Genomic DNA, 21,998 nt, shown 5'->3' on the forward strand with positions numbered 1-21,998 from the left:
GTGACTGACTTTCCCTATTTATAATTAGTTTATTTATAATTAGTTTAACTAGTTTATTTTTATGCATAGCATTTTTCATATTCCCACCTTGAGCAGTCAAACTTCCAGAAGAATCCTGATGCTGCTCCGCTGGCTGCTGGCTGGGGGGAACGATAGGCGGGCTCAGCATGTTTAACCAGTCCCTAGAAGGAACGAAGAAAGGCCATGAGCACACACGTCTGCAGCTCCACAGGCAGCTTTTACCCTTCCCCTGGATCTTTAATTCCCTGGGATCTTCCACAAAGAAACATTTTTCCTCCTTCGTATTTCAGAAAGACAAGATGTTCAAAAATTAATATTCAGTTTTAGAAATTGGTTAATATACAGTCAATCACTTAACTAACTCCAGAGCTCCTTGACTTACCATGGGGTTATGTCTTGATAACCATCATAAGGTAAAAATACTGCAAGTTGAAAATGCACTTGATTCACCTACCGAAACGAACATCATAGCTTAGCCCAGCCTACCTTAAATAAGCTCAGAACACTTACCTTAGCTTACACTTGGGCAAAATCACCTAACACAAAGCCTATTTTCTAGTAAAGTGTTGAACATCTCATGTAATTTATTATGCATATTGCTTTCATATCACTGTAAAGTCAAAAAATCATTACATCAAATCATCGTAAATTGGGGATTGTCTGTAGTTGTTCAATAAATACATCACCTGACCAAAGATGACATTCTTCTAAAAGCTTATTATTGCTATTAAACTTCAGCACAGTTTCTCCCACATAAGAAAATCATTTCAATAACTCAGAAGAAATGCAGCAGAGACAACGCTCCTTATAACCTTTGGGTAAGAAAGCCTAACAAAGTCACATGTCATACGTCACGAATGACAACATTCCACATGGCGATTCAAAGCAGAAGCTGGTCTTGGGGCTCCCGTGGACCAGCCCACGGTGGGAGTCAGTCTGCGTTAACTCGGGGCTCTGCAGCAGCAGAAGATGAAAGAAGGGAGAGTGAGGGAGCCGGGTCCTCGAGTGACTCCCTGCTTCAGTTCCCCCATTACCAAGGGGGACAAAACCACTCCAGAGCACCTGCTACATTCAACTGCCCCTCTGCCTGCAGCTTCCAACCTCATTTCCCAGTCTCCTGACTTTCCTTCCCCCTCCATCCTTTCCCAGCCCCTGCTCCCTCTAGTGGGTACCTGGGCGGGTGTGACGCGAGTCGCGACGCCCAGAAGACGCGAGTCGCTGCGCCTTCTACTCCAAGCCCTTCTCATCTCTAACCTTGCTCCCGTGCTTCTTCAGGGGATGTGAAGGGTTTTCCAACATGAATTCTATTTCTTGCCTTGATAGAGTACCCAGGAGTTTTCCTAATTCTTCTCAACAGGAGCATGTCCTCATGACTACACAATTTCTTTCCAAATGACAGTCCCAACCAGTAACTAAGAGTACTGGCTCCCCAGGCCAATCCTGGCTCCACCTTTCCTAACCTAAGAACTTGGACAAGTCACTTAGCATCGTAAGCCTCATCTATAAAAAGGAGATAACAATAGTACCTCAGAGTTTTGTTGCTTGGATTGAATTAAAAAAATGGATGAAAATCATTTGGCATGGATCTGGGTACAGAGGGGCACTCAATACATTTCAGCTATGACCACCACCATCATCATTATCAATGAAGATCATAGTGTGACTTTACCTACAATGATAAGCCAAGGTAAGAATTGGATTCTGTTGAAATTAAACCAATAAAGGACGGTGGAATGATTACAAGTCTGTACAGTAGAGATTTTCCTTGTAAGCCATTCACTCTCTTTGTATAAAAAGTATCTTAATGTAAAAATTACCCACTTCATACTGGTAATATTTTAAAATACTTTTAGTAACTGCTCACCTCAGCTATCACTAGATTATGGCTAGTGAAACAAGCAAGGGGAGCGCGCTGTGTAACTGAATTTCATAATAACACATTAAGGCCATCAAAAAGGATTTGTCAGACTCCCAAGCTAATGGGGCATTTTCTGACAAGCACCTTTTATTTAGTCCCTTTAATTATAGTAGACCCCAAATTCCTACATTATTGAAAATTACAAGGTCACACACAAATTACCAGCCCAGTGACCTCATTACTCAGTAAGAGTGATGGAGAGCAAGGGTGGACGGGGGAAGATAACGTTATCCTATAAGGACACGCCCAGAGACAAATGAGAAACTACACAATGGCAGAAGGACCTACCTGTGGCCCATGGACACGGGAAAAATGTCGCTGGGAGTTGTGTGACTGATGTAAAAAGCAATGCATTCACTTTGTAGGCTAAAGATCTGATTACTGTTTTTCCATCTTAGCAGTAGCCATGGAAAGCATAGGGATCTTTTTGTGATTTAAAAAATAATAATTTCAAATTTATCAAAAAGTTGCAAGAGTACAAAGAACTCTTCTATGTCCTTCACTCAGATTCCCCAATTTAAACATTTTATCACATTTGCTTGTGATCTACCTACCTACCTACCTACCTATCATCTATCATCATTTATCTAAACAGGGGTTGGCACACGACGGCCCATGGGCGATGTCCGTCTGGCCCACTGCCTGGTTTGCACAGCCTGCAAACCAAGAATGGCTTCTATACTTTCATGTTTTTAAATGGTTGAAAAAAATTAAAATAATAATGCTTCATGACACATGATAATTACATAGAATTCAAATTTCAGTGCCCATAAATAAACTTTTATTGGAATGCAGACATGGTCACTTGTTAATGTATCATCTGTGGCTGCTTCTGTGCTACGGTGACAGATGGAAGCATTTATCTGGCCCCTCACAGAAAAAGCTGGATGGTCCCTGGTCTGCAGTCATGGGCTCATGCTGATTTCTCCAATACTCATACAACACCACAGTCTGTTTTCGCCTTCACTCCTTCCATATCTGTAACTCCCTGCTGACTGCCAGAGACCTGGCTTCTGTGAGCCTCAATATATTTACTTATTTTCTTAACTAAAGACACACCAAAAAAAAAAAAAAATCATTTCAGAATTGCTAAGCAAACCAAATTAACCAACCAATAGAAAACCTTAACCTACTCTCTAGGGTTCTTTGTTTATAGTTCCTTTTTATTTTTTAGTCAAATACTAGGTTCAAAATGTACTTGCACTATTTTCCACCCCTTCAGTGTGGTGACACAGATGGTCCCTGATTTACGACGGTTTGATTTACAATTTTGACTTTACAGTGGTGTGAAAGCAATAAACGCTCAGTAGCTATTGCACTCCAATTTTGAATTTTGATCTTTTCCAGGGCTAGCAATATGTGGTATTATTTTCTCTTGTGATGCTGGGCAGCGGCAGTGAGACACAGCTCCGGGCCTGCCACGCGGTCACAACCGATGCTCCACACTGTGTTCACTGCTAGATGGCTCTGCTCAAACTGTAGGCTAATATGAGTGTTCTGAGCACGTTTAAGGTCGGCTGGGCTAAGCTATGATGTCTGGGAGGTTAGGTGTACAAGTGCATTTTGGACTTAGGATCTTTTCAACTTAACGATGAGTTTATTGGGATGCAAGCCCATCGTAAGTTGAGGAGCATCTGCATTATTCATTTGAAATACAGAGCCATCAGCTTCTGTTTATATCACATGTTAGGTTTTTCTCTTTCCTTACTGATCTTTGTTACTGTGCTGTTGTCGAGAATGTTAAAGATTAACAGTTCAAAAGTCCATTCAGGCAGGAGTTGCATTCCCCGCCCGCTTCCAGTCTGTCCCAGCCCTCATGGCTTCCATGCCATCCGCATCCACCGCCCTACAGGTAGTCAATTCCATTAGTCCTGCTATCTCCTTTCTATGTTCCTTTTCGCAGAAATAAGCAGGTACATGCCTATTTCTCATTCTTCTTCTTTCCTATTCAAAAGGTGGCACACCATAATTAATATTTTGCATTTTCACTTTTCCCAACTTAAAACACATCCTGGAACTCACTTATACTAGTTCACGGCTTCCCTATTCTTGCGGTTGCGCAGTGCCCCACGGTGTGGGTGCTGTCATTTATTTCACCACTCTCCTATGCTTGGGCATGTTTTCAGTATTTTGCATTACTGAAAATTATCTGCAAGATTATTGCAATTAATGCCGCAATGGATAACCATGGGCACATCTATTTTTGTATACCTGGAGATGTATCTTCAAGGCAAATGGCTAGAAGTGGGATTCCTGGAACAAAAGGTAAATACATACTTGGTTTCGTTAGATACTGACAAATTCCCTCCATCAGGGTTGCTCACATCTGCGTTCCCACCGGTAATGTGTGAAAGGGCTGGTTTCTTTACAGCCATGCCACAGAACATGTTATCAAGTTTTTAATGCTTCCTAACATGAGAGATAAGAGCTGGTATCTTAAAGTCGTTTTAATTTGCACTTGCTTTCATTATGAGCATCATGAGTGGAGGTGACTGTCTTTTTATATGCATAGCCATTTATGTAATACTTATGTATATTCATGTGGGTATTTTACATCTATATCTATATAAATATTGTGTCTTTTCATATCTTTTGCCCCTCCTTTTAACATTTTTTTGTCTCTTTCCCTTACCTTGTAATTTGTGTTTGTTTACTTTGTTTTTACCATGCAAAAGTTTAAAAAAGATTTTCTGTGGTCAAACATATAAATGTCTTCTTTCATTGCCTCAGTACTTTGCGTCATACTATATGGTGTGAGTTTATTCTGGATAAGGTGTGTATGATTTTATCTTGTAAAAATGACTGCATAATACTCTTGACAACTGATATTTAACTTAAGATTTAGAAGATTTCATAGCATTCAGGAATTTTAATCAAAGCAATCATTTGTTTGGCTTTTTAACTAAGTAATAAGCATTTACAAAGTATATTTTGAAAAAATAAGAAGGTTTTCATGTTAGTTATAAGATTTGAAAAATATTAGGCTAAACAAAGTCAACCAGGACTTTTTCTTGCAGGACTTTTCAGAGCCTTTAAGACACTCCTTAGGGGAGGAGAGGGTATGTAGCAGCGCCCATGTGTGTGCATCTGGAACTGTTACATCTCTTGGGATCATGAGTCCACAGACCATACCTTGAGAGACGCTGCTTTAGGTTACCATTTTTCCATTCTAGTGACAGCGTTTTTATTTGCTTGTTTTTTTTTTTACTTTATGTATTATGTATATTTAATACTTTTATTTTTCCAAGAGCATCCTTTTTGGTGACTTATTAAGAAGCAGAAATGTATCGTCTAGTACCTGTATGGCGTATGGGTCTGGTACCTGTCTCGTACAGTTTTATATGTGACATTTCATGCTAGCCCGTCGCCTTGAGTCCTGACCGACTCCTTCAGCCTCCGTCTTCCCGGCAGCCCGCAGATGGCTGATGCAGGCGGCTCCGGCGCGGCCCGCCCAGGCGCAGCCCTGGCCTTAGCCCTGGGCCGTTTCCCGGGCCTGCTTCTTACCCTCACTCCCTGTGCTCCAGGCTCTGCTTTGCCCTTTGTTCCACCATTTCCATACCTGCCTTGTCTCTGTACTTGGTACTCTGCTTGGGCCGCTTTCCTCAACTCTGACTATAATCTTTCCTCCCAGGACGGACTCCATCTGCCCTTGTGAAAGCCTCCAGCTCCTTCAGAGGGGAAGGACCCTTCTCAGTCAGGTTTGCCCTCTGAGCACGCTCGGGCCCTTCCTCCTACTCTTCCTCGGGGACCCAGGCAGCCCCACCCCCTCTGCTCTTGAAACTGGAGAGAAAGGACTGCTCAGCGCACCTACACACGCTAAGGGCTGTCAGCAGATGTGCTGCACCCAAGAGTCAAGACAATGGGTTCACATTAAACGCCACATATAATGATGTCATGTAGATGAAGAATACATGGCATCTTCTGAATTTTCAGTGGCCAGATTTAGCTAATATTAAATTCTTGGCCAAAAAAAAAGCGCCACACTGTTTTCATCCCACACTGAGCATGAACTGAGCCAGAGCTGAGTCAGATACTTTAATAACTGGGATAATGACTTCCATTAAGACGAACTATGGTTCCAGTTCCTTCATCTAAAAACAAGATTTTGTTCATAAGACTTTACTAATTATTTCACTAATGTATTTCCTATAAATACAGTGTGTACACACTGTATTTATAGGAAATACACACATATACACACATATACACATAAATACAAATACATGATATGAGACCAACAGCATGATCACCTCTCTACATGTACGGTAACCACTCACTGAAGTCCTGTGTGCCGGGCCTGGGAATCAGAGCTCAGAGTCAGATGGAAAACGCATCCTAGACAATAGAAAAAGACACTAGGGCTGATCAGACCACCCATTTGTTTCCTTGAAGGAATTCCCCTGGAATAAAACTATCTATAATTTTATATACATTTAAATATTTATTTGGGGCAGTAATTCTTTGAGAAATCTGAGACATGATAATTATTATATAGCTCTCATTACAACCTGCTAACACAAAGGTCTGGGTCAGAGGAGCCAGCCCAGTGCAACACTTACACAGGAGGTCTTATATGAGGAATTTAGCAATTTCTAGCAAAGACTTAATGACCTTTATGTATGGTTTGGTACCAGTGTACATTTCTTATTTACCAAAAGCAGTTTGGGCTTTAAACATCTATGGCCAGGAAACAGACTGGGGAGAATTCATAGATATTTTTTAAAAGCTGGTAAAAGGTTTTTCCAGAATAAGGTACATAAACATCAAATTTTACTTTCAATTTCAGGAGGTCAGAGATCATCTGAAGCCCGTTCATGAATGTCTGGACTCCCAAATGAAGAACTTCTGCACCTTGGAATAGCACAGAGGCAATGTTTCTACTAGTGTAAAATCCATGGCTGGCAAAGCGTTTCTGTAAAGAGCCAGACAGTAAATACATATGTTAGGCTTTCCAAGCCATAAGGTCTCTGTTGCAACCATTCGACTCTGCTGTTGTAGTGTGAAAGCAGACATCAAAAATTAAGTAAGGAAGCGGGCATGGCCGTGTTACAGTAAAATCTTGCAAAAACTATCCCGCAATGGGCAGGATTTGGCCCCCAGGCTGCCGCTGAGTGACCTCTGCGCTAGAGGAAGGAACTGAAGGGTAGAATGTTCTCAAGGCGCCAATGAGGCTTCCTGTCAATGTTCCTCTCAATGCCCGAGGGATCCACCTTTCTCAGCACCTCTACTTCCACTACCGGAGTCCAAGCAACTATCCTGACTCTCGCCATCAGCAGGTAAAGCTCTTAATTGATCCCCTCATAGTCATTCATTCTGGCCTCACTTCCCAGTTCTCCACACTATAGCCAAAATTCTAATCCGATTAAGTCGATCTTTAGTTTGAAACCCTCCAAAGTCACTGGGAAGCTATTGCACTTGGGGGAAAGCCCAGAATCTTTACCCTGGCCTTTGAGGCTTTGCATAGACTGATCTCTATGTACTTTTCCACCCACATCTTGCATTACTCTCCCTCCGACTCACTAGGTGCCATCACACTGACTTCTTTCAGTTCCTGGAACATGCCCTGCTCCCTACCATCCTGGGGCCTTTGCCCAGGCTGTGCTCCCCTGTGTAGACCATGCCCCTCCGTGGCCTGGTGAAATCGTACCCCACCTTCAGATTCTGGCTCAAGCATCACTCTCTTGGGAAGTCTTCCCTGATGCTCCCCTGCCAACCTAGCCAAGTTACTTGATTGCTCTACTAGAGCAACTGTGATCTTCTCACTGAGAGCTCTTGTCTCAGCTCACAATCTGTTTGATCCCATTTGTTTGATCATCTGATGAACGCAGTCTCCCCATTCACTCTAACTGGCACCTAGCAGAGTACCTGGCACAGAGGAGCCACTTACTCAGTTATTTGTCAAATGCACGATTATTGAAAGAGTCTCTCTGTCAGTCCAGAATACCAAGTGTCACTCAGTGTTGGAAGTTTCTCAGCTGTTGTGACCTATTCTGCATTTTCCCTCCGCCTGCCAGGAGCATGGCATTGTTTCTTAATCATGTGCTTGGGTACACACACAATTTGGGGTAACGCTGAGGGCACATACCTTGCTTCCTTAGAGCCAAGACAGAAAAACATAAGTTTCTGTCTCTGAAAACAAAATGCTTGTTCAGAAATATATTTACTAGTATTAAAAAACAAAGACAAGCCCTGGCCGGTGTGGCCCAGGGGTTGGAGTATCAGCAGTGCACCAAAAGGTCACAGGTTAGATTCCTGGCCAAGGGCCTGCCCCCAGGTTGCAGGTTTGATCCCTGCCCCAGGTCTGGCTCATGTGGGAGGCAACCAATTGATGTGTCTTTCTCACATCGATGTTTTTCTCTCTACCCCTCCCTCCTTCTCTTCCACTCTTTCTGAAAATCAATGGAAAAAATATCCTCAGGGGAGGATTAACCAAAAAAACCACACAACTAAGATAATATATGTTTCTGTTTTTAAAAACTTAAACATACAAAAAGAGCTCTTAGTAGCTTTTCTTCATAGGATTCACCTTCCGTTTGAAGTAGGAAGCTCAAGCTGTGAGTCAGGAACACAAACTGTAAGCTGGGGACTCTTCTGCGCATCTCTGAAGGGCGGGAACAAGTGTTAAGACGCTGTTGTTTAACTGTGGTTTGCTTTCCGCAGGGGGTCTAACCAGGTCCTGGGTGTTGGAAGGACAATCCCCATCGAAGCGTTGGGGCTGCTTTCCCCACATTCCCACCATGTGGTTATTTAATCTAAATTTGATCATTTACCCTCAGTCACTATGCACTTGCTATTTAAGGACCACATTTCATCTTCAAACAGCTCTTAAGTTTTTCTTCATGGTGAGGCAAGAACGGTTTTCTTTTCATCTCCACCTGTTTGTCCTGCCTTTACTCCTCGGCACTTGCAAGAAGCAATCCTAATCTGTCTGCAAGACACAGGAGGGGAGAGCTCGGGGCTGTCTGTCCGGAACTCCTTCCCCTTCTCCCCGGAACAGGCTCCTCTAACCACGTGGCTTCCTGCGAGCGACCGTGTGCCACACGAGCCCACAGCCTCAGTCGACGGGTCCGCATGTGGCCACTTGACCTAACCTGGGCCGATCCCTGTGCTTCCCTGGAACTTCTGAAACTGGATCTGAAGATAACAGACAGTCCCCAATAAAGATGGAAGCCAAAAGAAGTGAGACTCCGATGTCACTGGTCACTGTACTGCCCGTCACGCTGAGGAAGCTGGTCTGGGGCAAGAGCGGGGAAGCTTAAAGTCTAGATTCTGCGAATGAAGCAGTGTTGGTACCACTGAATGAACTGGGATTGGGGAGAGGAAACGAGTTTGGGGTGATATGGGAGCTTGGTTTAACACATAAAGAATATGAGGTGCTGGTAGCTTCTCCAAGTGAAGGTACGTTGGGCACATTCAGGGACCTAGTACTGGGTCCCGGCTTAGCTCTCGAATATGTTGACAAAGCTCCACACCCACTGCCACCGTCCTAGCCTGTGCTTCCAGGATCTCTTCCTTGTTTATCCCCCAGCCTGTCTGGGCTCCCTCTAATCCAACCCAGGGTGAGCTTTTCAAAATTTGCTTTTAGGGCAAAATCCAAAATCACGACATTGGCTAAAAGCTTTGCGTGGTCTGGTCCTTACTATCCCTACAGGATACAGGATGCTTCTGTGTCTTTCCCTCAGTTACCACCACACCACCCCAGCTTCAGGGGGAGAGACACAGCCACATCTTTAGCCCCTTTTCTTTTTTTCTTAATCTCCTTATTAACACTTTATTACTATTGCACAATGGATTTGAAGACATACATGTATACACGAGTAAAAGCATTTTAACTGTTTAATTATGAAAATTTTCAAACGTATGTCAGACTCTGAAATCTGCACTACTCAGATTTAACAATGTTAACGTTTTGCTCAGGATTTTTTTCTTGGTGCTTAATTTTTTATTCGTTATTTTTAATTTTTTAAATTTGTTTTTCAATTACAGTTTTCAATATTTCAAGCCCTCCACTCTACCAGCCGCGTTATCAAAGGGACCTTAGTTTTTTTCATCATAATGGCCTAGTGCTATAGATTGAATGTTAGTGTCCCCCCCAAATTCATATGTTGAAACCTAATCCCCGCTGTGATAGTGTTGGGAGGTGGGACCTTTGGGAGGTGCTAAGGTCATAAGGATGGAGCCCCCATATATGGATTAGTGCCCTTATGAAAGAGACCTTGAAGAGCTCCTTGCCCCTTCCACCATGTGAGGTTACAGTGAGAACGCAGCTGGCTGTGAACAAGCAGGAGGAGCTTTGACCAGACCACAAGCTCCGTGAGGCAGACAACCATGTCTGCCTTCACCTTGGGCTTGACCCATATGAGATGCTCAATAAATGTCTGTTGAAAGAATGAATGAACAAATCCTGTATGAAGGTCATGGATATAAAGAAGGACCTAGAGGTGAGAGTGAAAAGATTGGGAAATGGGTGAGTCCTCTGAGAAAGACCTGGTTCAGAGGAGGGCAGGGGAACACACTCTGAGAGCAGAGGGAGGTGCAGCAGGAGCCAGGACAGGCAGCTAGTTGGAACGGTCTGAGAACTACTCTTCCAAGACACTCCTCTCCTCCCCTCCTGAAAATGCTCCGGAGGGTGTGTGCATTAGGGTGGCATCTGGAATAGGATCACATCTCTTGGGAAACATGTTGCGTAAACAATACCGTATTTTTATCTCACGTCGATCCATGTGTATCTGAAGACATGCAACAAGTACTCATACAAAAAGGAAGTCACACTCTTTATTCTGGCCTCTACAGAATCACCTCTCTACCCATGTCAGAAAATCCTTAAAAGAGAGGACTCAGCTCCCTTCTAGTGCTCAGTGATCCAAGATATCACAGAAATGATTAACTTCTCTTATTCTATTAAATATACTTTGTATGTTCTCTGCAGAACTGAGTATCTTTCCTGTTTGGTAGTATTTTCCCTCAGGTTAAGAAAATATTGCCCGGCCAGGCGTGGCTCAGCGGTTGAGCATTGACCTAGGATCCAGGAGATCACACTTCGATTCCTGGTCAGGGCACATGCCCGGGTTGTGGGCTCGATCCCCAGTCGGGGGCGTGCAGGAGGCAGCCGATCAATGACTCTCTCATCATTGATGTTTCAATTCTCTCTCTCCCTCTCCCTTCCTCTTTATTGATTTCAAAGACATATTAAAATATATATATAGTTTAAGAAAATAAGAAGAAAATATTAATGATATAGCATCTTGGGGCCATTTTCTAGACACGGACTCATTAGACATGGTAGATAATTCAACTCTGGAGGCATAAACCCAGCCATCAGCCATCAAATTCAACTACAACGTGTGAACAGTAATATCCTACCTACTCGAGACAATAAGGAAAAAGGCCAATCCCTCTGTGCCTTCTCAATGGTGTTATCAGCATGGCTGCTTTATAATTTTATGTTGGATAGATGTTTCTTGAGCTTATGCAGGGTCACAGGCTTTATGCTGAGTACTGAGGAGTGAGATGTGGTTCTGCTCCTGAAGAATTTAGCCTTCTGGAGACAGACTATCAGACCAACACTTAAAAGACAGTGACGTCAGTATTGTGAGATAGAGGTAAGCCCAGAGAACCCTTACCGGTAGGAGAAGGGGTCGGGTAAGGCTTTCTAGCAAAAGTTCATGAGGATGAGGCAGCAAAATAGAGAAAAGATGGGAGGATATTCTAGAAGGAAGAGCATGCACCGCAGCAGGAAGGGGTGGCGGTCTGGGGCACCCACTGTGAGATGAGGGGCACCGGGAGCACACAGGCGCTGGAGGATGCGACTGTGGTCAGTGCTGGAGCAGGCAGGGGTCTTAGATGGCAAAAAAGGAGCTCCTACTTTATTCTGGAGGCCCTGGGGATCTAGTCAAGGACTTTAGAAGCTTTGATTGGCATTTTGGAAAGATCACAGGGGCAGCCGTGTGGAGAATGAACTCGTCCCGTTTATTGAGCATCTAATGTGGGTCAAGTCCCAGGTGAACGGGAGAGAAGGGCTAGAGATCAGTTAGGAGTTTGCTGTATAATCTCGGCAAGGAGTGCTGTGTTATTTTGGAAATTGGGTACGTATGCAAATGAAAATACATATGAGGAACACAGAACTTCCCTTTGACAAAACTCATTTCCCATTGTATGAAAATAAGGCGGTAATGGACAGAAATCTCCTGAGAAGACATCCTGCTCTTACTGTCCTGTAGAGGGAAGGTCTTTAGAGATGGCAGTTCGCCTCAAGGACCTTACACTCCAAAAAGGACTATTTCAGATGCTTTCTGTGTGCCCCATATACTATCTAAGTCAAATTCAATTAGTTATTGAGGGTCTATGTACCCAACCCTGTGTAGGATATGTAAGAATATCGAATAAATACAAGACATGGTCCCAGAGAAGTGGGCAAAGATATGAACAGGCAGGTCAGGAGGGAAGACATGTAAATGCCTCCCCATCCCCATCACGGAAAGACGTTTGACCATGCATATAATTACATAAATGCAAATTAAAATAATGAGCCACTACTGACACACAGCAGCTTGGCAAAGTTCTAAAGTCTCCTGGAGCTCGCTGTGAGCTGGCAGGAATGTAAACTGGTGAACAGTTAGGGAGCATCTAACAAAATTACCAAGTAATTTCCCTGCTACACACTTACTGTAAACGCACACTTGCCAAGGTCACAAAGATGCCCCTGAGGATGTTTATCAGAGCACTGTTTATAGTAACGAAAAGCTCAAAACCACCTAACTGTCCATCAGCAGATAACTGGCTGAGTAAATTACAGTAATATCCAGCAATTAATGACAAATGTGTTCATTTATACATGCAAATTCAGAAAGATGTCCACAGTTTATTTTGTAAAAAGCTAAAAAGCAAGTTGTATAACAGTAGAGAGACGCATCCCATTTATGCTGAAAAAAATAAAGAAAACATATTTTCTTGTATATGCACAGAAAGTTTCTGAAGGACGCCCAAGAAACTTAGCCACCATCGTGCCTGGGAGCAGAAATGTGGAGAAGGGGGTGGGAGGAGTAAGACCTATTTTTCACTTTCTATTTTTCTACTCTGGTTAATTTTTTGAAAATTTTTTTTTTTTTTTTACTATTTTCTTTTTAAGAGCAGATTCTCACTCTTCAGGAGCTTCCAACTTGATGGCACCTATAAAAAAAAAGTTCCTCTAAAACACAGCTTCAAAATATCTTTAAAAAAGTGTTTTAGGTGACAGTGCTTACTGGAAACAGCAGTCCCCACTGGCCCCTCAACCAATGAGGAAGAGGGGAACCTTCCTCGGGCCAGGGCCACCATCTGAGCCCATCCCAGCAGCCTTCCTCACTGGAAATATCAACGTCAACGATAAAAGCAGAACGTTTTGGGTCTTTAGAAATAAATGTTGGTAATGTTCCTGGGAATTGTCAAGTTCATTTGCGTAAACAGCTGCTTTATCTACTGCTATAGATACGACTTAAAAAATAGATAGCGGCTTATTATTTGTTTTTAACACAACCTTCAGGAGCCTGATTATTAGAGCAAGATGGTTCCTGGGCTGAAATCTGCAATGTCAGGCCTGACAATTCAATGCTATAACTTGACAAAGAATGATTACAGCGGGAGAGTGGGAAGATGCTCTACAATAGAGGGGAGGCTGGGCTAAAAGCTCAGAGGAAGCACACATGCAGGCTTCTTCATTCTAGGAGATGTATTCATGAGAGTATGTGAAAAGAAGTTTAATATTGTGTTTTAACCTGCTTTTCAAAGGATTTCTTTTTTAGTCGCTGGAAGATAAAAGGTCTGAGCGTCATGGAAAACTAAGCAGTGACTCACTTATCCTTACCTTTCACTGGAGGGGAATCATTTTGGGGTGAAAATTCTCAAGGAGTCAGTTTATCTCCTCAAAACAGAAAAACTAATCAAGCATTGTCTGATTAATTAGAGACACTTGAAAAAACTGCTATCGAGGCCCTACAGCTGTAATCAATTTAATCAGCATGCAGAGAGCCAATCTGGTTCTCTTGATTAACAAAGCTGAATGTTAAACAGAGAAGTTTGACATTGTAGTGCCATTTGCTAGAGCTACAAACTGAACATTTCCCCTAAATATTCAAAGTCAGGTCAGGATAAAGTGAAAACTCTGTTATGGGCATGAACGTTCCGATTCTTCCCCTTAATATTTCCATGCCAGAAGAGTATGTTTCATTTAAGTAGCAAAAATGAGTAGTAACTTCAGAATATTTCAATGAAGACATAAAAGAGATGTGAGCTTTCTCTCGGCTTAGTGTCATCCAAGTTGGTAACAGAATTCATCAGGAACAGACGTGCCAGACACAGAGATGAAATCTTTCTTACGACATTTTTAAGATGTGGATGTGAAATGTACCTATATAGTTTCTGATGGGTAAATCGAAAAATACAATTCTGCTTATTTTGTTTGCATGAAGTCAATTTAAACGTCAAGATGTCTAATGCAATACTGGTTTATTAACGGCTTGTTCCTTGCTCTTAAAAAGCACAGTACAACTATAAAGTGATGATTATATTTTGCGTAGTTGAGCTTTGCAACACAGTCTGTGGAGTTTTATCCATTAAAACACCAGTTCTCAATCTTTTGGGGGATCAAAAAATCCCCTTTTTCTGTTTGGAATTTAGTAATAGCAAAAATAAATATTTGCTAACCAGTGTGTTGCAATTAGATATTACATTTGTTGCATGCAATGTTACAAAAACAGTTTCAAATGGAAGTACTGAGAATCATCTGAATGGTATCCAAGGGAATTTAATACCATTTCCATTCATGTGTTTTCTTGAAGTGAAGGGGAAAGGAAAGAGTGAACATGGCATGTAGCAGCCATTCAATAGACACGGAGTGAACCACTGTTAAAGCTACCCCACTAGTAACATATCGTGGTAGCTATGATTTTGGCTGGCCACTTCCTTTCCCTCTTCTGAGAAACTACTCTCCTTTCCTATGGGTAACTCATTTCACATGGTTTTGGGTGCTAAGCCTTCCTTCACTACCAGCATGGGGGCAGGCATGAGACCCAAGCTGGGCCAGGGTCCATTCTTGGACTTCTGCTGGGTATGTAAGCAAGGTTCTGACTCGTGCCCACCAAAGTGTGCACATGGAAATGACATCTATTGAGTATATTCTTCCAACAGGGGGAAAAAAGCTGAGAAAAGCTATGGTATCTTTTCAAGAGGTCTTTTATTTTATTATTTATTTATTTATTTTAATATATCTTTATTGATTTCAGAGAGAGGAAGAGAGAGATAGAAACATCAATGATGAGAGAGTCATTGATCGGCTGCCTCCTGCACGCCCCCTGCTGGGGATCGAGGAGCCTGCAACCTGGGCATGTGCCCTGACCAGGAATCGAACCCTGATCACCTGGATCATAGGTCGATGCTCAACCACTGAGCCACGCCCGGCTGGGCTCAAGAAGTCCTTTAGAACCTCTACATTTTTATGGGAGACTTAAATATTATTGCTTTATCCAGTGGAAGGATGCACACAGAATGAGGGTTTACATTCCAAATAAATACGGCATTGCTGAGGACGCAGGGGAAACAACTGTCCCTCTAAATCACAGCTTTCATCTTCATATCATTAAAAAAAATTATCTGAATGCCTGCTCTATGCCACTTTATACTTTGGTTCTCGGTAATGACAACAGAGTGGTGACCAAGTCACAGTCCCTGCTCACATGGAGCTTACAGTCTAGAACTGGAGGCGGACAATAAAGACATATGCAAAGAAGTGGAAGAGCTCAGACTATGCCACCCCAACATATGCCACTTTGACATAAAGATTATTTTCAGCTAAAGGCTAGGAGAAAAAGAAGACACAAGAGGAACCCTCAGCCCTCCCCACCTACCAGGAAGGGTAGGGTGGTTCTCAATCATTGGAGACAACTCTAGACTTTTATCAGAGACGACACGGAGGGATCCACATAACAAACCTCACTAACCGGCGCTAATGGCCGTTGGTTTCCCCTATATATTTACCCTCCCACAATTTGCTACCCCTAGGAGCTCAAAGTCCCTTTCTTTCATCTTGTTCCTTTTCTACAAAATTTACTGTCCTTTCATTAAGATGCAGTATAAGCCCAGGTTCTAAGTGCTCTTTTGAGCTATGTACCACCAAGCACCTCCGTGCATGTGCGCCCTGCAGGTGTTCACGGGCTCGTTTGTTTTTCTCTTGTTAATTTTTCTTTTGTTCCTCTAATTTGCAGGAGAGCCTAGGAGGGGAGAGGGAAAATGTTTTTCCTGCCCCTCAGAGAAGGAATATTATTTCACATAGCAAAAAAGTGCTTACAATTTTAAAAAATAAAGGATTTAATGAGTATTTCATAAATAATCATTCCAGTACAGAGATAGGTTCTCATAAAAACTTCGACTTATTGCATACAGACGGATCCTAAATGAGAACCACAGAATGGATGATTTGGGGCCATCTCTCAGAGATAGATGTTTCTAATGTAATGGGCCTCGGATGAACAAATAAAATCCACATTTAAACTGTGTTTACTAGGGAAATCCTGTATAGAAATAATGGGGAGGCAATGGGGAATCAAAGAGAAAAGTTCCATGACTTTAGACTGACCACCTTAACTTCCAGGATGGATTTCATAAGCCCCAGCAAGGCCTGGCTGGTCACAAAATGGAACACTAACATATTCTTATGCTCGTATCTGGATGAACCGGTGGCCAGGGTGGGACTGTAGCAACAGCAATGATGATCACCACAGTAGAAAATAACCTGATAATCCAACGTGGAGCTGGACACTAGACATACATTTGGTGTAACAACATAGCATATAATTTAAGTTGCACAGTTTTTCATATGACCTTAAATTTCTTGTTAGCCTTGCGACCTTTGGGTTAAACTCTATGCTTCTGTTTCTTCAGCTGGAATATGGGAGTAACAGACTTGACCACACTGGGCTGTGGCAGGGATTAGATAAAATAACAACATATGGAAACTCTCACCCATTGCTGCCTGCTACAGAGATGGAGCCAATAAGCCATAGATAGTAAAAGTAACAATGCTAGTAATTATTATTTGAAATTACAGTAAAAGAATCACTCTCAAGCAACTTTTAGAACACTTTTTTACAGAGTTACAGGACAGCTATGTGTTAAGTGCTATGTAACTAGGTTATTAGCAAATCAAGAGCAGAAAACTTCGCAGCCTTTTCTAACTTTAACTAGAGAACAATTCCCTTAAAATTCGAATGCAAAATGAAACCACCTTAACCGTTCTGCAGAATGATGGGACTTAATGGTGCAGGAAGAGCAGGTGGGTTTGGCTTAATGCTCTAATTTAGCTCTCTGGGCTTCTGTAAATAACTGGGCATTACGTTCATCATTAAGTCAGATTATCAGACACCATACTTATGTACCGATTTCCATTTTCCCTTCAAAGTCTGGTTGTTCCTGTGTTATGTTCAGTAGTCAAATAAAGCAATGATATGCTAAAAAGAAGGCTCTGTGAGGTGAATGACAATTTAATTTTCCCCACTGTGTTGGCTGGCTGCACAAGCAAATAAAGAACTGGAGAAAGTTGACAGGATCTTTAGTTGACTAGATTTATTTCCTATCAGCTGTAGGGTGTGTTAATTGTAACATTTCAGTTAATGAAAAATATTGTGATAGAACGCTGATGTGGGTGATAAACGGGCTTCTGAACAAACATGATGGTAAAGTGCTATTTTTAAAACATTGGGAGGAAATAATCAGAATTCTTTTGTTGCATGGACCATTCCAGTGAGTAAATGGGGCCTGCCCGGGGGCAATAATTCTTTCACTCGCCAAACCACCACTACCACCATCATCATAATTCTTTATGGTGTTCCTGCAGCTGCTGTTCAAACTAAATATGGCCCTCGTTCTATAGAAAGCTGACATGCTAAATTGCAAACAAGGCAGAAAGATACAGAGACATGAAATACCAGAAAGACTAAGCCTATATTAAACTAAGAATTACACTGTTGATAAATTCTTTTATTAAAGTGTAACATACACGTAGAAAAGTGCACAAATAATAAATGTATAAGCTCGATGAATGGCCTCAAGGTGACCATAACCACCACCTGGGCCAAGAATAGGACCTTCGCTTACTTCTTCTACTAATATTACACTCCCTGCTCCCTAAAAGTAGCTCAGATGGTGACTTTTTAGAAAAAAATTATATTTATTGGGGTAACATTGGTTAATAACAGTATATAAGTTTCAGGTCTACTGCTGTAGGTGGTGACTTCTAACACTACCAACCAGTCGGCCTGCTTCTGAATTCTGTATTAGTGGAATGATACAATATGTATTCCTCAGTTGTCTATCTTCTTTCCCTGAATATCACATTTGTAAAATTCACCCATGTTTCTGAGTGTAAATATATCACAATTTACTTATGCCATCTATTATCGAAGGAGACTGGCTTGTTTCCAATTTGGGGCTGTCATGGATGTGCTTATGTTGGGAGGAAAAACTTTTTCCTTTCCCACTTGGATCCAGTGGTTGGAGGCCTGCAAATTAACTGACAAAAGCCAGGTTAATAGGAGAAAAGACAGTTTATTCACATGTGTACACAGGAGTTGCTCAATAACAAATAACTTACTAAATAGCCAGGGATAAAAGGTTATAAACCAACTCAACAAAGAGGGTGGGTTTAGGTCTTCAGAGGAAAAGTATGGAAGATTCTATTGATGTTTTCGATGCTAATGGGAATGGGCAGTCTGTATTTTCTGACGGCCCTGCTTTAGTTAGATAAGGGAAATTCAGATAAGATTTCTTTCTGCATCTTCTGTAGCTCAAATATTTTCACTATAAAATCATCTTTTTAAATTTTATGATTATTATTTTTTAATTCTCATCTGAGGATGTTTTTTCCATTGCTTTTTTCAGAGAGTGGAAGGAAGGGAGTGGAGAGAGAAACACTGATGTCTCTCTTTTGCATCAACTGGCTGCCTCTTGCACGTGCCCCTGACCTGGGGCCAGGAGAGAACTCGCAACCCTTCAGTGTGTGGGCAACGCTCTAACCACTAAACACCACCAACCGGGGCTGTAAAATCATCTTTATATAAACTCTGGGGGATCTGAGTCCCCACAATTTATATGTGTTTTTGGGTGAACATATGTATGCATTCCACTAGTCATATATCTTGGAGGTAACTAACTGTTAGGTATATTCAGCTTATGCAGATGCTACCAAAACAGTTTTGCAAAGTAGCTGTGTTAATTCCTACTCCCACCAGCAGTGTGTGTGAGTTCTAGTTGCTCCATGTCCTCAACAAACTTATTGCAATTGTATGTATTAGCCATTGCAATGTGTAGTGGAATCAGTGTACTCCGTCTTCCAGTCTGTGGCAGGCCTTTGTACCTTCTTAAGTAGTATTCTTTTATAAATTTCTGATTTTAATATAGTCCAACTTATCAATATTTCCTTTATGAATCTGAGAACTGTTTACGAAATCTTTTCCTAACTCAAGGCCATAAAGCTGTTTTTTAAAGTTCCCTTCTAGACTTGGGTTGTTTAACATGGTAGTAACCAACCATAAGTAGGTACTAAGCGCTTGAAATGGAGCTAGTCTGAATCAAGCTATGAATATACACTGAATTTCAAGGACTTAATACCAAAAAAATATAAAGTATCTCATTAATACAATATTTTTATTGATTGATTTTAGAGATGAGAGAGAGAGAGAGAGAGAGAAAGAGAGAAACATCGATTTGTTGCTCCACTTATTTATGCATTTACTGATTGATTCTTTTATGTGCCCTGACCGGGGAATGAACCTGCAACCTTGGGGTATCGGGACAACGCTCCAACCAACTGAGCTGTTCGGCGAGGGCCTCATTAATACAATAGTTTACACTGATTATGAAGGGACCAACAAACAACCAGAATGGCATAAAGATTACTTTACACTGAAAACATTTAGACAAATAGCAGATGCAGAAAGAAATCTTACCTGAAATTCTCTCATCTGACTAATGCAGAGCTTTTCAAGAATCAGGGTTTTCCTACAAACCCCCACTCTGGGAAAGTCTCTAGTCAGAGAGGCCAATGATCCTTAGCAAGTGAACATTCCAAGATATTGTGTAAACAGCCTTATCAGAACCTGTCATCCTTTCCACCGAAGCCCTCCCCCGTCCCCACTTAAACTCATGTAGAAACCCTTACCTGGCTGTTTAGAGGGCCACTCCTTACAGATGCTTCCACATGCACCTGTAATAAACCTTTTCTCCTCCTCATTTTTTGTTAATTTACAATGCCCATACCCATCCTGTGAACCTAAGTTGGAACAGAAAAAGATTTTCTCCCCAAAATTATATGTTGAAATGATGCTATTTTGGATATGCTGGGTTAAACACATATATTATTAATACTATCTGTTTTAACGTTTTTAAATGTGGCTACTAGGAAATTTTAAGTTACATAGGTAGCTCACGTTCTGTTTCTACTGGACAGCAGATCTGGATGGTGTCTTCATTCCCTAGATGCGATTCCTTTGCTCTGGCAGGCAGTCAGGGTAGGACCGGACAACCATCAGCCATCAGGATGATTCAAAATAAATGTGCCTTGAATCCTCCAGAGACCTGGTCTCCTTCTAGTTAACCCTTTTACCTAGGGTGTAGCGTTCTGGAATTTACTATGGCCTCATCTCTTCGTAGGTCTCGAACTCCTCCAAGCCCATAAAACTGTTGAAAGGCTATGCTCAGTACACCTCAGCTGCTGCTTTCTGAAGTGGAATTTTTCCTGATAAAAGTGGCCCAAAGTGTAGGCTGCCTCTCTTGGCTTCCTTCCCTCCCCTTTCCTTCTGGAGCAAGGCTCTGTAAGTTGTCTGCCTTGGATGCTCTCCAATGGCTTCAATCAGCTGATTCTCGTATTTCGTCTGGCTTTTCTGGTTGCTCTCAGAGGGAAGTTCCGTGTGAGACAACTAAGTCTGCCATTGTCAGAGGCAGAACTTATATTAGTTAATTTAAAAATAAAAATATATTATGCCTGTCATTGAATGTTGTAGGGTTTTAATTATGGTTGATGTGGGGAACTGAGTCAGGGTTGTGGAGAAGGATAGTCCCAATTTCACTTTAGTCAAGGAAGGTTTTACAGAAGAGGGGAGGTGACCTTTAGAGTAGAAGGTATTAGCAAGGTGATAATTCCAGGGTCAGGGAGGGTCATGTAGGCTAGGAATAGAGTCCATTCGATAACCTAGCTGACTAAATAAATAATGGAAATTCTAGCTCAAAGAGATTATAAGTCACACACTAATTCCAATTGGTAGCATTACCTGGAGTACCTTATTGAGAGGGTTTTAAGTTTACAGTGATGCTCAAAGGGCAAGAAGATTGTGATCCATTAGCAATGTCTGCACTGGACAGAGGATGAGGCACAGCTGCACGCAAATATGAATCATAACATTCCAGAGATCATATGCAATGACTGGATTATCATGCATGAAAAGTATGTTAGAATTGGACTATTTGTAAATTACAAGAATTTAGAAACATCATGTAAGGATTCTAAGCATGCCATCCCCAAATTATGCTGCTTTGACATTATTTTTAACTGAAAACACTTCAGAAACAGTAGATTCAGGGAGGGCCCTCTGACTGCCTCCTTTCTACCTAAAAGCAGGACATAACATTTCCCATGGGGAAGGTGCCCTTTCTGGTGCAGGGTGCAACTCAATCACCAGAGATGCTTGTTAGCCCAGAGACAGCACTGAGAGGAATGCACAGAGCAAGTCTTACTAAAGCAACTCTTATCTACCATTAATGTCCCCTTCATATTTATGCTTCCACAGTCTGCCACCCCTAAAAGCCTAAACCCCAGCCCCTTTGTCTTTTCGCTTCTCTACAAACTTACTGTATGGTGTTCAGAGGCTATGTAAGCTCCAAGTTCTAACCACTCCTTCAAGTTACTCATCACTGACTTTCTCCCATGCGTATGAGCGCCGCACAAATAAAATTTGTATGCTTTTCTTTTGTTAATCTGCCTTTTGCCAGTTTAACTTTCAGGCCCAGCTTCAGAACCTAGGAGGAAAGGGAAAAA

The 21,998-nt window shown here is 41.9% G+C and overlaps 1 protein-coding gene across 1 annotated transcript in view; it reads right to left on the reverse strand.

Moving 5' to 3' along the window:
• The window catches only part of CFAP20DC (CFAP20 domain containing), a 193,137-nt gene that overhangs the window by 11,765 nt on the left and 159,374 nt on the right, over positions 1 to 21,998 (reverse strand). The window contains exon 16 of the mRNA XM_016205538.2: positions 88 to 182. Coding sequence (XP_016061024.2) covers positions 88 to 182 — 95 coding nt within the window. The remainder of the gene's footprint in view (positions 1 to 87; positions 183 to 21,998) is intronic.

Source organism: Miniopterus natalensis, chromosome 15 (assembly GCF_054644295.1).
Source record: "Miniopterus natalensis isolate mMinNat1 chromosome 15, mMinNat1.hap1, whole genome shotgun sequence".
Taxonomy (NCBI): Eukaryota; Metazoa; Chordata; class Mammalia; order Chiroptera; family Miniopteridae; genus Miniopterus; species Miniopterus natalensis.